The following is a 17090-nucleotide window of genomic DNA, read 5'->3' as shown; positions in this document are numbered from 1 at the left end:
GAAATACAATTAAGAAAAATAAAACATGAAAAAGTTACAAAGAAAAAGTAATGAGTACTGAGTAAAAATGTCACCTGAGAACAGTATTTCTCTGTAAGTTCTTCTAATATGTTTAATATTAGGTCTTCAAGTATCTTTTGTAAAGCAAGCAGAAAAATGAACTTTTAAATCTAGAGAGGATGCCTAAAAAAGAAATCCCTAAATGTAATCCTTGTAATCCCTACTATAAGAAATGAATTATTTATTCATAGCTGTACCAACAGAATCTTCCCTTGCATGTTATATTTTATTACTGACAACCCTGACCACACACCCTTTCGATACTTCTGCAGGAGAAATTTTCACCTTTTCATATGCTTCTGTGAACATACTTTCCAGAGTGCAACATAAAACTGTGGATCAGATCACATCATTAACAGTTATGGCACCTCTCTACTTGCTTATGTAGATTTACCTGAGTCAAATTTTTAGAGTGAAATATAAAACACAGAATGGCAGCATGTTCCAAGCTGCTCTCTTTGTCACTGAGCACTGAAATACAAATTAACTTTAAAATTGGCTAGGTGATAAGACACAGTGGTATAATAAAGCATATCTGGTTTCTGTGGGAGGTACAGACTACTCCGTGTAAAATAGGCTACAAGGATGTAGAGTACAGCACGGGAAATATAGCCAATATTTTGTAATAACTACAAATGGAGTGTAACCTTTAAAAATTGTATATATATAAAAAAGAAAACAGAAGAATATCTGATTTTTGTCCATGGTTCTCACAGGGCTTCACACACCACTTTGGGTTTATATCCGAAAAAACCAAAAACACTAACTTGAAAAGATACATGCACCCAATGTTCATAGCAGCGTTACTTACAATTGCCAAGGTATGGAAGCAACCTCAGTGTCCATCAACAGATGAATGAATAAATAAGATGTGGTATGTGCATATACAATGGAATACTACTCAGCTATAAAAAAGAATGAAATTTTGCCATTTGCAGCAACATGGATGGACTTGGAGGGCATTATGCTAAGTGAAATAAGTCAGACAGAGAGAGACAAATACTGTATGGTATCACTTACATGCAGAATCTAAAAAATACAACAAACTGGTGAATAAAACAAAAAAGCAGCAGACTCACAGACACAGAGAACAAATTAGTGGTTACAGTGGGGAGAAGGAAGAGGGAAGGGGAAATATAGGGGTAGAGGATTAAAAAAAGGGTTATTATGGGATTATATGAAATCATATGTGTGAAACTTCTGAAAACTGTGAAGCACTATAGAATTTAAAGAATCTTTTATTCAATTTAAAAAGAGTTAATAAAAAAAAAACCTTGGAATATCCTGATTGATGGGAGTGTCTTTGTCATGCTAATGAGGTGACTCATCCTGGGTCTTTGGATTGCTTCCAGTTGGGGGTCACCATAAAGACCAATCATCTGATTAGAAGGTTGGAACTTTAGGCCAGATCAACCTCCCAGGAGGGAAGGAAGGCAGGTGACTGACCTCAACCACAGGGTCAATGAATTAATCAATCATGCCTAGTCATGAAACCCCATATACAAACTCTGGACATCAAAGTACAGCGAAGGGACTTCCCTGGTGGTCCAGTGGTAAAGAATCCACCTTGCAATGTAAGGGACATGGGTTTGATCCCTGGTTAGGGAACTAAGATCCCTCATGCTGCGGGGCAACTAAGCCTGCACGCCACAACTACTGAGCCCCAGTGTCGCAAACTACAGAGCCCACTCGCTCTGGAACCCACAGGCCACAACTAGAGAGAGAAAACCCACACGCCACAACTAGAGAGGTCTGAGCGCCACAATGAAGAGCCCACGTGCCCCAACGAAAGATCCGCATGCCTCAATGAGGATCCCACATGCCGCAACTAAGACCCGACGCAGCCAAAAATAAATAAAATAATAAATAAATCTTAAAAAAAAAAAAAAGTTCAGAAGAGACTCCCAGTTGGTGAACACTGATGTGCTGGGACGGCAATGTGCCAGGATTCTACAAACAGAAGGAATCCCTCCACTGCCTCCAGATTTTGGCCTGAGTGTGTCTTCCATTTGGCTGTTCCTGAGTTGTATCCTTTATAATAAAACTGTAATCATAAGGAGGGTGCTTTTAGGGAGTTGAGTCATTGTAGTGAATTATTGACCCTGAGCGCATTGTGGGAAGCCTAGTTGGGTGGACTGGGACCTTATTTGAAGCTGTTGTCTGAAGTAAGGGCAATCTGTTTGGGATCCTGCCCTTTCACTTGGGGGATCTGATGCTAACTCTGGAACTGAACTGAGTTGATCTCAAAATACAGACACCAAAGGTGTAAGTGACAAAAGAAAAAAACTGATAGACTGGACTTCATCAGAATTTAAAACTGTGTTTCAAAAGACACCACAAAGCAAGCAAAAAAGACATCCCATGGAATGGGAGAAAATAGTTGCAAATCATACATATGATAAGGAATTTGTGTCTATAATATATAAAGAACTCATAACTAAATAATAAAATGATAAATAACCCAGTTAAAAAATAGGCAAAGAACCTATATAGGTATGCCTTCAAAGAAGGTATACAAATGGCCAACAAACACAAAAATGGATGCTGAATATCATTGGTCATCAGGGAAATGCAAATCAAAACTGCAATGAGATACCACTTCACACCTAGTAGAATGGCAATAATCAAAATGACAATAATAAGTGTTGGTAAGGATTTGGAGAAATTAGGACCTTCATATACTGCTAGTGGAATGTAAAATGTTGCGTCATATAATATCTCTATATTTAACCTTTTGAGGGCCTGCTAGATTGTTCTCCAAAGAGATAAGGGGTTTCTTTAGGGGTGATGAAAATGTTCTGAAATTAGATAGTGGTGATGGTTACACAGCTCTGTGAATATACTAAAACCCACTGAATGTGAAGTGTGAATTCTATCTCAAAAATCTGTTATTAAAAAAAATTTTAAATTGGCTAGGTGAAATATATTTGGAAAGTTATTTAAATAGATAAGCATTTAAGTGATATTTAACCCTACATTTTTTATATTTGTCTTTAGAAAGAAATTTGAGATACACACAGACATACATATACAGGACCTTAATTTCTTCCTTCCCCAAATGTTATCATCCCCCTTCTCAAAGCTTAAGCTCCAGTGTCAGTGGTTTAGAAGGCAGTTGGGCAGTGAGTGAGGTCAAAGCCTGGTCATCAGTTAATCCACTCCTGAATAATCAAGTGTTGTAAATCCAGATTAACAAACAAACAAAAGATAGTTAATTCTTCTTTCAGTTGGCCTGACCTATTCGGTGCTCTTAAAGCAACACCCCTCCAAGGAAATGTAATACAGCTAAAGTTGTATTAAACGTCTATAAATCAAAACTTTGAGAGGAAATCAAACAGATCACAATATCATTAAAAGCAGGGCCACACTCTGAAATTGGTTGTGGATATTTTATACATTGCCCACTTCTCTTTTCCCTAATTTTGAATGCAAAACCAGTGAATGGCAGTAATACACAGTACGCAATAGCACTAGTTCTGCTTCTTATTCGCTGGAACTAGAACATCTATAGTAAGGTTTAACAGTGCTAATAATATATTACTTCTAAGGATTCCTACATTCTTCTTGAATGTACACATCTAAATACCTTTCCCAAGTCTCCTGATCATTTGTCACTTGAAAAGGCTCCCTTTCATCCCAAGAGGTCAAACAAGTTTGCAGCTTATTCCTTTTTAAATGGAGTCAAAGCTGACTTACATCTATGAGAACAAGACAGTTTGAAAGAAACAATACTGCAAACACGGGGGTCACAAATTCAGATAGCTGTATCACTCAGACTGGTAAATGGACATGAGCGAATCAAGTCAAGGGTGATGCAATAAAAAGTGGCAAGGAACTGGAGCAGACATGACAGCATGACATCCTGAAGGCACACACCTTTCAGCCAACTGGTCGTCATGTAGTTTGGGCCTCATATTGCCAGACCTTCTCATTTTTCTCAAAAACTCAGCAATCTGGATCTTTAGGTGACCTCTTAGGATTAAATGTTAACAACATAATTAAAGAAATTTGACACACACACCCCTCCCATTCTGATTACTTATAAGTTGTTTCAAGGGCTAAACTTTCAGTTTGGTCTTTCTACAATAGGCACCATGTTCAGTTGGGTATCAAATGTTAGTTCTGATGTATTCAATAGTTACTTAGCACCAAAAACATTTTCAAGTTCACAGCAATACTGCAGATTAAGAAAATACGGCAAATTCCTGCAAACAGCTTTGGGCTCTGATGACACTCATTCTAGGCATCGTTCATAAGGAGATAAGGCTAGACTCCTGTGCCTCACAGACTTTCCCATTTAAGTATATTTAACAGAACAGATACCTCTCCCGCCCCCCACCAGCTTGAAGACACAGTCTCCCAGGGACAAACTTCAAGAAAGTTTCCAAAAAAAAAAATTTTTTTTTAATCTAACCCCTGACATAAATTTTGGCTTCTACTCCATAATATAACCACGGTTGTTTTCATATAAAAGCTGTACCGCTGTTTTTCTCAGTAAAATGTATGTTTATTTCGTAGCTTCACACAGTCCTGCAGGACAAGGTTCCCTTTTTCCAGGGCACAGGTCCTCCTGCTTGAGAAGCAAAGAATCCGAGTTTTACTAAGTAAAGCTTTTTTTTTTTTTTTTTCTTTCTGGAAGCCAAGGGCCCTTCTTGGAAGTCAGAGCTTTAAAGAGTGATGCATAAACACTACTACTCTGAAAGATTTTAGTTTTAACATTACTATTCTGCAAGGGCCTGGTGAATGAGGTTTCGTGATTTAGTGAAGACAGCCATTTTTGGTTTAACACATCTTTTGGTCTTAGGACCATTACAGATATTTTCAGATTAACACACTGCATTTTTCAACCTCATGTGCCTTGGAAGCATCGCGCCCCTTTACACTTGTCTATCAGCCCCACCGACGACAGGACGGGTCTTCTCCTGTCCCTCGTCATTCCCTCCAGGACAAATTCGTCCTCGGTCTTCTCACAAAGATCCTCCTTCCCGAAGCCCAGAGGCCGGGCAACGCCTCTCGGCGCAGCAGCGGCGGGAGGAGGAAAAGGAGGAGGAGACGGAGGGGGAGGAGGAAAGCGGGCCCCTGGGACGCCGGCCTGCGGGAAGCTCCGCAAGTACAAGCGGGAGCGATCCCGGCTTCGGGAGGGGCCCGGCCCAGCAGAGGTGTCGGTCCAGCCACCCAGGCCGGCAGGGCACGGAGGCGGGGCGGGAGACGGGTCGGCGCAGCATCTGCTCCGGCCGCGGCCGCGGGGATGCGGGGTGAGGGCCACGGAGGACCGGCCGGACCTTGCGCGTCCCCGGCGCCGCTCAGACCGCACAAAGGGCCCCGGCCAGCCGGCCGCCCGCGGTGTCCTCACCTGTGCCCGGCGGCCGACCCTCCGAAGCCGCCGCGCCACCGGGAGAAGCGCTGCGCCACGCCGCCGAAAAACGACGCGCGTCAGCCTGAGGGGTGACGCCTGCTCCGACTCCGCCGCCCGGGTCTCCCGGTTCGGCTCCCGGGAACGAGCCCCGCCCCCCGGGCTGCCCCGCCCCCGCCCAGACTGGCGAGAGTCCCGGATGTTCCCTCCTCCGGCGCCCCAAATCCCGCCCTTTCTCGGCGGCCCTGGCCCCTCTGAATCGGCTCCGGGTCCTGCGCGGCCCAGAAAGAGTTTCGCCGTCTCTTGGGTGGCTAGAGCGTCCTCCCGCGCTCTGTCGCGCTGCAGGTGACGGCGCCCGGAGGCTGTCGGGAAGTAGGCGGGGTGACGTGAGGTTGACGAGCCAGCGGCGGGTTTGCAGAGCTCAGTGGCCTGAGGCGGCTGGATTGGGGGGGGTGGTGCCGGAGCCGGAGGTGGAGCGGGGCGGCGTGTGGCCGGGGCCATGACGGGCAATGCTGGGGAGTGGTGCCTCATGGAAAGCGACCCCGGGGTCTTCACCGAGCTCATTAAAGGATTCGGTGAGAGCCAAGGGGACCGTCCTGGGCCGGGGGTCACGGGAGGAGGCCTGAGGTGGGCACGGAGTGCTTCCCTGCGGCCGCCGCCGCCCAGCGTCTGAAGGGAGGCGACTCTCTAACCCTGGAGTCGGGGAGGGGGAAAGGCAGGGCTCCGGTCCCTCCTTGGTCCCGGCCAGTCGCGTTTCCGTGGTGATCTGAGAGCCACACGGCGAGGGCAGGAGCGTGTCTCCGGGACTCGGCGCTCCAGTACTAGCTTCGCTGACCTGAGCCCCCGCCCCGGTTCCCACACCCCCCTTTACGTACCGATTCTTCCCTTTCCACCACGGGGCGCCCCCATTCCGGGCAGGGGTGCCCAGGTACGTGTCTCAGGCCATCGGTGCTACAGGAAAAGTCGGGTGCGCCTTGTCAAGGGTGGGGTGTCCAAGGCCCAAGCCGCCCCGGAACCTGACATTCGAGTTATTCGGAGCAGAACCCCTCGAGTGTGTGACCAGCCCTGCGATCGTCCGCACAGGCTGGCCGCGTGGGACACACGGACCACCTCGCTCGTTCTGCTCGTTTTGTGGCCTCCGGGGAAGTGTGCTTTCTCTAGCTAGTGCTCCAGAGGCCACATGCTTGCCTCTAATTTCTTTCTGACTCTGTTCCTTATCTCTGGTCCTAAGTAACCGACATGTTTGACTTTGTAGCCTTCCCTGTCCCTGCAGCTCTTCTTTGGCAGTAAGTTTATTTTTATCTGTTACATTTTCTCAAGTATTAATTTTAGCTCTTATGTTAAAACTTGTACTTGAGGTGGAAATTCAACATTGATATAGATAACTGTTTGTTGTAAGTAGCTGACTGTTTGGATATCATGTATCGGGCACATATTGTTTACCTGCTATGTCTGACACATTGGTAGGGTTTGGATATTTTTAATGTGAATAAAGCATGACTGCTGTTTTAAAGAACTGACAAGCAAATTATAATATGGCGTATTAATTGCTACATTAGAGTAGGTACACACAGGTCGTGGAAGAGCACAGGCAGAAGGAAAGGCATAAACAGTAGCGGTGGTAAAGTATACGAGTTAGGGAACAGCTGGGAAAGTGACTAAAACATAATGTAACAGACTTCAGGAGTATTTCAATCCGAAACTGAAAAGATAAACAGGCCAGATTGTGTGTCATGTTGTGTAGTGTGGATTGCCCTGTAGTCCCTGGGGACTGAACTGTCAAAGATATCTCAAGGCTGAAATGATATTTTTATAATTTAAAAAGATTTACTACTTGTAGTGTGCAGGGTAGATTGGAATGAAGTAAGAGAAGCTAGAAGCCTCTTAAAATGGTCAGAATTTAAGATGATTGGCTCCACACATAAAGTAGTGATTTGGAGAGCAGGAGGTAGATTCAGTAATTTTTGGTATATTTAAATCCACAGGACTGTTACCTGCTGGGATGTAGGGAAAAAGAGGTGACAGTGACTCTAGTTTCTAGCTTGGGAGACTGGTGAAGTACAAGTACAAGAGAAGAGTAGGCTTGATGGACAAGAAAGTGGGTTCAGCTTTGGACATACACTGCGTTTGAGATGTCTGCAGGTTTTAGCCGTAAACTTTACCTTCAAAACCTTAACTATTATGACATGTTAGAGTTAACCTTAAGAAACGTTGTATCAGGCAAATTTGTTTATTTTAAAATTAGTCCATTCTGTTAACAGCTTTTGCTCCAATTTCATACGTGCAGAAAACTTGGAATTGAAAATGATTTAAATAAAAGCATGCATAAGAGACTGCCATGGCACTGCACCTTCTGTACCCGTGCAAATGAAAACTGAAACTATAGTTATTAGACTGGTTTAATTAGCAGAAGAAGAACTTTGCAAAAAGTTAAATGATGGTAGTTGTATATCACCATCAGATGCTTCAAAGAGGCTGAGTTTATTCCAGTCATTTTCTTTTTTCCTCATTCAGTTCATGGATTTAAAAAACCTTTGCGGGCTTCCCTGGTGGCGCAGTGGTTGAGAGTCCGCCTGCCGATGCAGGGGACACGGGTTCGTGCCCCGGTCCGGGAAGATCCCACATGCCGCGGAGCGGCTGGGCCCGTGGGCCGTGGCCGCTGAGCCTGCGTGTCCGGAGCCTGTGCTCCGCAACGGGAGAGGCCACAGCAGTGAGAGGCCCGCGTACTGCAAAAAAAAAAAAAAAAAAAAAACCTTTGGAAGTTTATTCTTTCAAAAGTGAAACATCTTATTGTATTATGAATGCTATTGTAGATTTTAGTTTCTTCATTGAAGGGGAAATTATTTGTGAGTTCAGTGAATATATTAAATAAAATTTTTGGTGGAATATAACGTCATGGTAAAACAAAGTTCTTATTAAATTAAGAAACTGATGGACCAGAAATATACTTTTAATTGGTACAATGCATACATAATTCATAAATGCAGCAAAACAAACTAGGATAGTCTACTAATTAAAAATAGAGGCTGTATATTTCTGCTTCCAGCCAAGATAGAGTAACAGGGACTAGATTTACTACAACAAATCAGTGACCTCAGCTTTCCTTTCAAGAAACTAGAAAAAGATGAGTAAATTAAACCTAAAGTAAGCAGATAAAAGGAAGTAATAGAGATCAGAGTTGAAATTAGTAAAACAGAAAAGAGAAAAATAGTGGAGAAAGTCAATGAAACCAAAAGCTGGTTTCTCAAAGATCAATAAAATGCATAAATCTCTAGTCAGACCGATCAGGAGAAAGAGAGGAGAAGGATGACCAGTATCAGGAATAAGAGAGATGATATCACTACAGATTCTACAGATTTAAAAAAAAATTAAATAGTTTTTTTTTGCTGCATTGGGTCTTCGTTGCTGCGTGTGGGCTTTCTCTAGTTGCGGCGAGTGTGGGCTACTCTTTGTTGCAGTGCGCAGGCTTCTCATTGCAGTGGCTTCTCTTGTTGCGGAGCACAGGCTCTGGGCGTGAGGGCTTCAGTAGTTGTGGCACGTGGGCTCAGTAGTTGTGGCTCACGGGCTTAGTTGCTCGGTGGCACGTGGGATCTTCCTGGACCACGGATCGAACCCATGTCCCCTGCGTTGGCAGGTGGATTCTTAACCACTGCACCACCAGGGAAGTCCCAGATTCTACAGATATTAAAAGGATAAGTGAATATTTTAATATTTATGCGAGTAAATTTGACAACTTGGATGACAAGTCCAGATTCCTTTAAAGACGCAAATTACCAAAGTTCACTCAAGGGGTAATAAATAAACGGTATAGCCTTATGTGTATTAAAGAAATTGAAATTGTAATTTAAAATTTTCCCACAAAGAAAACTCTAGCCAAAATGGCTTCACTAATAAATTCTGTCAAGTATTTAAGGGATAAGTAATACCATTTCTACACAAGCTTTTCCAAAGACATTGGAGAGGAGGAAGTACTCCCCAACTCATTTTATGAAGGTCAGCATTATCCTAACACCCAAACCAGACAAAGGCATTGTAAGAAAAGGAAACTGCAGACCCATAGCCATCATCAACATAGATGCAGAAGTTCTAAACAAAATATTAGCAAATCAAATCCAATAATATATTAAATAAACAATATATCATGACTGAGAGGGGTCTATCCCAGGAATTCCGGGTTGGTTTTAACATTTGAGATTTACACCATATTAAACTAAACAAGAAAAACCATACGATTAGATTATCTCAATAATTGCAAAAAGCATTTGAGAAAATCCAGCATCTGTTAAAGAATTATGAAATGTTAGATTTTACCCTGCTTGCCAGCTGACAAATGGGCCTGCCACTATTTTATAGATGCTGGCTGACAACTTCAGCTTTACAGCTAAAGGATTGTATTACTCTTGGCACAGTAGGCAACAGGAGATTCATGTTTGCATTGGTTCCCTTGTCCTTTAAGTCCATAGAAGTGGAGGTAGATGCTGTATGCATGAGTTTCTGTCATAGCTGAGAAACCCCCAACCTTAGGGAGCTCCCAATGTTAAAAGAGGCTGCTAGCAAACTTGCTCAACCTTTAGCTCTAGGGAGATACTATTATTATAGACAGCAGTAAGTCTTCCCTCTGCCCCAGAGGGAGAAAACATCTCTACCTTTCAAGTCTGTTTACTATTTTTTTTTTTTTTTTTTTTTTTTTTTTGTGGTACGCGGGCCTCTCACCGCTGTGGCCTCTCCCGTTGCGGAGCACAGGCTCCGGACGCGCAGGCTCAGCAGCCATGGCCCACGGGCCCAGCCGCTCCGCGGCATATGGGATCCTCCCAGACCGGGGCACGAACCCGTATCCCCTGCATCGGCAGGCGGACTCCCAACCACTGCGCCACCGGGGAGGCCCCTGTTTACTATTTTGACATCCTTGAAAAGACAGTTTTGAACAAATATAGTAATTCCTCTCAGAAGACAAGCAGTAACAGTAGAAACCCATTGAGAATTGTCAACCAACAAAACCCATCCTTTCTTTCTATACCAAATATGCCATTCCCTCAGCTACTCTGATTAATCTGACCTGACCTGCAGGGCTGGTACCAAATCTGTTTAATTTATCTCTTGGAGTGTTTTTGTTAGGGAGCCAGGTGACTTTTTCAAGTCTTTGTATCAACCTTTCCTCTTAGCTTAAGGCATTAACTCAGGTGTAGCAGGGTGTATTCGTGATTGCGCAGACTCTGCCTGGGTCTGCAGGGAAGAAGTCTAGAAGAATTCCATCACCCACAACAACTCAGGCCCCTGAGCTGAGGCAGATCTGAGTGACTTAGAGCCAATGTGGTGTTTCCTTTACGTGAAAGTCTGTTTCAGACACTTGTAAGGTGCATGTCACCTTGTTTTGGGGAGGGAGGCGAGTTAATGCCTGGCATTAATTAAAAGTATAGGCATTCACACAAGAAATAAAAGTATAGTTATGAGCACATGGTACGCTTGGAAGCAAGTGTTGATTATAAACGTTGGGGCCTCCAAAATGGAACCTTCTTATTAGGGGTACAAGTTAACAGTGCCTCCAACTTAGGGCTCCCTGTTCATTTCACATAATTGAGTCTAGTCCTCATTTTTGGAGAGATTGCCTAAGAGCTGACAATGCGGTTTTTCCTATTTGGTCACATCACCGGCTAAATGACATTTGTCTGTGCCATGAAATAACTGAAAATGGGGTTGGGGAAGATATCAAGGGCTGTTTTTCATGGGAGGTGCAGAAGCTGGGCCCACACCTGCTGCTTCTGGTAGACCTGTTGATACGGTTAGGGGACTGGCAATCAATGTTGTCAGAACTGTGTGTTGCAAGATAGCATCCCTACCAGTCAACTAAATTTAAGGCACTGGCAACAGATTGGGAGAGCCTCACCAGAGTATTTTTCTTGGGGAGAAAGACTCCAGGTATATCGTTAAGAAAATTATTTTTAGAATTGGTTTTTGAATAGACTGTTTTATGGAGCCACCAGTACTATAATACAGATGTGTTAGTCATGATATAAATATTTTAAAACATTTTAATTTAAAAATTTATTTAATGTCCTATTAAGTAAAATCAATTTAATAAAAGCAGTGTTCTGGTTTGACAGATTATTTGGTCGTCCTATTTAAGACCCAGTTCAACTATTTTAAAATTATTTATTTAATTTTTTTGGCCGCGCGGCATGTGGGTTCTTAATTCCCTGACTAGGGTTCAAACCCGAGCCCCTTGCGTTGGAAGCAGGGAGTCTTACCCACTGGACCGCCAGGGAAGTCCCCCAGTTTAACTATACATTAAGGTTTTTTCTGATCGGCAAGGATAGTTGGCTACCTCTTAACTTCCAGAAGGCATCCCGTGTACCTTTTATATGCAAAATATGCAGACTGCACTGCCTTTGAGTTATATGAGCTTGTTTCCTACTAGGTTGAAGTTCTTAAGTGTTGTTAAAATAGTTTATTATTTCCTGTCCTTGCTAGGGCCTAATACCATGCTTGGCACATACTTTCAACCTGTGGTTGGTTGATTCCGCGGACCCAGAACCCGTTGGATACAGAGGGCTGAATGTATTTGTTAAATACCAGTGAATCGTTGACTTTTTAAAGCCTACCCCCCACCCCACTCAACTTTTTACTTAATATATATTAGAGGAATCAGCATGGTGATTCTTTGTGTTTGGTATTTGAGAACATATACCTCACAAGAATTGTGTGGATTGGATGAAGCAGGTAGTATTCTTGTTTTAAACATGAGGAAAGTGAGGCTCAAAGACATGTTCTCACTCAAGGTAAAGAACTTAAAGGCAGTGCTAGGATTACAGCCCAGTTCTCTTGAATCATTGCTTATTTCTCTTTCCATTATTCCATGCATTATTTGAAATTGAATGTACACAAGGGGATTATTAGAATTGAATGTATATAAGGAGATAGATGCTAACAGTTAAGTACTATGTTTTCCTTACACAGAGATGTGTATGTGTCTAACATAAGGCTATTTAAACAGTGTCACCACTTGAAATTATACCTTTGCAGAAGATTTTGGGGCTCTTTTAATTCAGTGGCTTTTGTTGTGTTTTTGTATGATATGTGCAATGTTTTAACGTTTGGCCTTTTTACAGTTGATTTCCAATAGCATAACCAGTGTTAACAAGCGCATTAGTGTTCTTTTGTGCCCTTTCTTGATACACGTATAAATACAGGTTCACACTTAAACAAGCTTTTTTTCCCAACTTAATGTATGTGGACGTCTAGCAACCTGTTCTAGACATTCAGGTTGTTTCTAGTTCTTCTCTACTGCAAATAACGAAGTAACTCTCCTTGTACCTGTATCTTTAATGCTTGGGTGGGAGCTAATAGATATTTGCTGAGCAGAGCAAATTGAGGTACTGAATGGTATGAATGCCCAAAGTCACATAGTTGGTTGGTCCAGTATTTTTTTTTTTTAAACCACAGATTTTTGCATGTGATCTAAAGGCTTCTCCAGCACTCACTTGAAAATAATCTGGAACAATAGAAAGTGCTCAGACTTTGGAACCAGACATGGGTTTTAATTAACTTTTTGGCATATATTAGTTTTAGTGAATTTAGATAAGACACCTAACATCCCTAAACCTCTTCCATATAATACTTTCCTTGCAGGGATTAGAGAAAATGCATTCAAAGCACTTTACACATTGCAGTTACTGGTAAATACGGCTGTTTTTTTCTGTTGTGATCATAATGCTACCTGACATTTAATGGATCCTTAAAGTGTGCCGAGGCATTGTATTAAATGTATCTCATGCATAATAAATTACCTTATGAGATAGTAAGTTATCTCATTTATTTCTCACAACAGCTCTATGAGTATGGGGAACAGAGAGCTTCAGTGGTCATGTAGCCAGTAAATGGAGGAGCCATGGTTCAAACCTTGGCAGTTTGGAGGCCAGGCTCTTAACCAGTACACCACTACCACCATATGAACTACTAGAGCACAGTTCTCGACCTTGGTACTCTTGGCTTGCCTTGCAGGGATTAGACACTTTGGGCCCGATAATTCATTTTGTCTTGACACTTTGGGGCAGATAATTCTGTGTTGTCAGGGGCTATTCTGTGCAATGTAAGATGTTCAGTATCTCTGGCCTCTACCTACTAAATGCTACCTCCCCACCCCCCAAGTGACAGTCGTGACAGTAAAAATGTCTTCAGACATTTTGAGATGTTCCCTGGTGGGGGTGGGGGGTGCAGAGGCATAAAAAAAATCATCCTGGTTGAGAACCACTGTTGTAGAACATATTGGGGGGACTCTGATGTAGTTGATATTAAATTTTTAAAATATAGAATTGGAATTTAGGAAAAGGGTCAGAACTAAATAGTGTTCTGAAATTCACTGTTAAGTGGTAGCTATTTATTACCACTTTATTTATTTTTTAATTTATTTTATTTTATTATTTATTTTTGGCTGCGTTGGGTCTTTGTTGCTGTGTGCGGGCTTTCTCTAGTTGCAGCGAGCGGGGGCTACTCTTCGTTGCGGTGCGCGGGCTTCTCATTGCGGTGGCTTCTCTTGTTGCGGAGCACGGGCTCTAGGCACGCGGGCTTCAGTAGTTGTGGCTTGTGGGCTCTAGAGCGCAGGCTCAGTAGTTGTGGCACACGAGCTTAGTTGCTCCACGGCATGTGGGATCTTCCCGGACCAGGGCTTGAGCCCGTGTCCCCTGCATTGGCGGGCGGATTCTCAGCCACTGCGCCACCAGGGAAGCGCCTATTACCACTTTAAAAATAAAGTGTACAGTAAGGAAAAAAGGGGGTTGTGGGCAGAGCTGTGGAAGCATAGCAGCTGAGTGAAGGGAGTGGATGAAGAGGAGCCAGAGATTGAGAGAGACTGGGAAGTAGCCATGGGGTGGTGTTCCAGTGAAAATAAATCTTGAAACTTTTTAAAGTTGTCAAAGGAATATACTCCCACTGTAATAATTAGGAAATAGTAAAGGTAGGACTAGGATTTGACTGTGAGCTTTATCAGTTTTACCATTTTAATTTGTCATGTCTTATCGCCCCCAAATGTGCTTTTCTTTCAGTTAATATTTTATTTAATGGCGAAGGAAAAAAAATGAGTTATTTTGTCTTCTGAAGAAATAATTTCTTATTTCAGGTTGCCGAGGAGCCCAAGTAGAAGAAATATGGAGTTTAGAGCCTGAGAATTTTGAAAAATTAAAGTAAGTATGTTTTTACTTATGTTAAAAGTAATATGTCTATACTTAAGCAAAGTTTCATGAGTTTATTTTACTTGGGTTACCTTAGGCTGAACACATTATCTCCTTTAAGATTTTTTTCAATTGTGTGAGGTAGGTATTATTCCCATTTTATAACCAAGAACCTGAGGCTCATAGGTAAGTAATTTGCAAGGGATTCAAAACTAAGTCTGTGTAATTCCATATCAACAAAGTACTGATAAGTTGATTTTTTTACAACTTTCAGTTATAGATCAATACTGTTAGAACATGGAACACATTTTAATATAAAACACATGAATAATAGGCCAGTCTACAAAACTATATTTGACAGATAATGTGTATTAATAGTAATTCAGAACTTAAAAAAAATAATTTATTTTTGGCTGTGTTGGGTCTTCATGCTGCACGCAGGCTTTCTCTAGTTGCGGTGAGCGGGGGCCACCCTTCGTTGTGGTGCGCGGGCTTCTTATTGCGGTGGCTTCTCGTTGCAGAGCATGGTCTCTAGGTGCGTGGGTTCAGTAGTTGTGGCTCATGGGCTCTAGAGCACAGGCTCAGTAGTTGCGGTGCACGGACTTAGTTGCTCCATGGCATGTGGGATCTTCCCGGACCAGGGCTTGAACCCGTGTCCGCTGCATTGGCAGGCGGACTCTCAACCACTGCGCCACCAGGGAAGTCCCAGAACTTTTTTTTATACATTATTACATTGCTTCTTGGGGAGGTTACAGTTCAGATTCCAAATGTTGATGCCAGGAAGTACCTTCCTCTTACTCTGTCCTTCTGATTTCTCTGGGCCTCTCCTTAACCCCCAACCTCCAGGCATTGACCCTGGATTGCAAGTGGAGGGCTAAGGAGTTTTCACTGTGGGGAGCATTCTTAGGTCCTGGAATGGGGACTGTAGGGATATGTTTTTTATAGTAAGGAGACAGTTCCCTCCCCCCTATTTTCTTCTTCCCCACAAAGTGAGCAGTCATTTTAGATGGAATAAGAGAGAAATTCTGGCTGGATGATCAGGCAAGGTTAATTAAAGATGCATCATTTGACCTGCCTTTAAGGAATAGGAAAGATTTTTGTTGCATGGAAGGCAGTGGTGAAAGATAGACTGGAGAGAATCCTAAAGTGGTGATTTAACGGTTTGTGGGCAACAACCCTTCCTTTGGGGAGGTGGTGATTTCATTATGTGTGAGATGCAACATCCAGTCATACTGTAGTGTGACGGTTGCTCATGCATCCAATAATTATATGAAGGCGACATACTATATTTCATAGTATTTATGCTAGCAGCCATTTATCTGTAAACATCCTATGTGAACATGTATATCAGAATTCAGTCTAGGGTTAACAGCTTCTTCTAGTTTTGCTATGTTCTTTCTGTTTTTAAGTGAGGTAATATAAGGTAGAATTGAATAATGCACAGATTTGAGATTATTCCTTTCATTATAATTCCATTTTAATTGATGTATTTTTTAAAAATTTTGTTAGCCATGTCTTGGGCAACATTCTAGTAACTATGAACAGCAATAGAAATCTTTAAAAAATTTCTCAAATTTACTTCATTTGCATTGTATTTGTTAAGTAAATGACCAAAACTTAACATATTGACAGTGTGTTAAAAGAAGCAAGGTTTGGTGTCACTAATTCATATTTTTTCGTTTTGTAGGCCAGTTCATGGGTTGATTTTTCTTTTCAAGTGGCAGCCAGGAGAAGAACCAGCAGGCTCTGTGGTTCAGGACTCCAGACTTGACACGATTTTTTTTGCCAAGCAGGTATGGTCCTTGGATACTGTGGAGTCTCAAGAGCAACCCTCTTTACAAACAGCACTCTTCCACCTATGTCTCTAGTGTAGTAGTTCTCAAACTTCTCGGTCCTAGGACTCCTTCACATTCTTAAAAATTATTGAGATCCCCAAAGACCTTCTGTTTATATGGGTTATATTTATTAGTATTTATCATTTAGACATTAAAACTGAGACATTTAAAATATTTATTAATTGCTTTAAAAGTAACAATAAATTCACTACATGTTAATGATAATGTATTTTTTTAATGAAGTGTAAATATCTTTACCAAAGCAAAAGAGTAGTGAGTGCATTATTTTACATTTTTGTAAATATCTTTAATGTCTGGCTTAATATTAAGCACACAGCTGGATTCTCCTATCAGCTTCTTTATTCAGTCTGTTGCAGTGTTTTCATTTTGTTTTGTTTTTGGTTGAAGTATATGATTTAGTCTCACACATATGTGTAGTGGAGAGGGAGAAGTATGTTAATTTCTTTTCCAGGAAATTATGGATATTCTTTGATGTTATATCAAAACTCCAGAAATGTTCCTCTCCTAAAGATTGGTTGCAGTGTGAAATCTGAGATCATATTAATGAACTTTGTACTTTGATATATAAAAATCCTTTGGTTTATCTTGCTCTTCAAAAGGATCTTTTACTCTTGGAGGATCTTATAACATTATGCATTGGTCATTTTGAAAGTTTAC

The 17090-nt window shown here is 42.0% G+C and overlaps 1 protein-coding gene across 2 annotated transcripts in view; it reads left to right on the top strand.

Annotated features, from left to right (window-relative positions):
• Positions 1 to 5908: 5908 nt before the first annotated feature.
• Positions 5909 to 17090, top strand: part of UCHL5 (ubiquitin C-terminal hydrolase L5) — a 51118-nt gene continuing 39936 nt past the window's right edge. For both annotated transcript variants that reach the window (XM_079698100.1, XM_079698099.1), the window contains exons 1-3: positions 5909 to 5988; positions 14526 to 14589; positions 16265 to 16370. In XM_079698100.1, the coding sequence (XP_079554226.1) occupies positions 5913 to 5988; positions 14526 to 14589; positions 16265 to 16370 (246 nt within the window). In that variant the 5' untranslated portion in view covers positions 5909 to 5912. The remainder of the gene's footprint in view (positions 5989 to 14525; positions 14590 to 16264; positions 16371 to 17090) is intronic.

The sequence above is a fragment of the Hyperoodon ampullatus genome (genome assembly GCF_949752795.1).
Source record: "Hyperoodon ampullatus genome assembly, chromosome: 2".
NCBI classification, from domain to species: domain Eukaryota; kingdom Metazoa; phylum Chordata; class Mammalia; order Artiodactyla; family Ziphiidae; genus Hyperoodon; species Hyperoodon ampullatus.
This window is presented reverse-complemented; position numbering and strand designations above follow the sequence as displayed.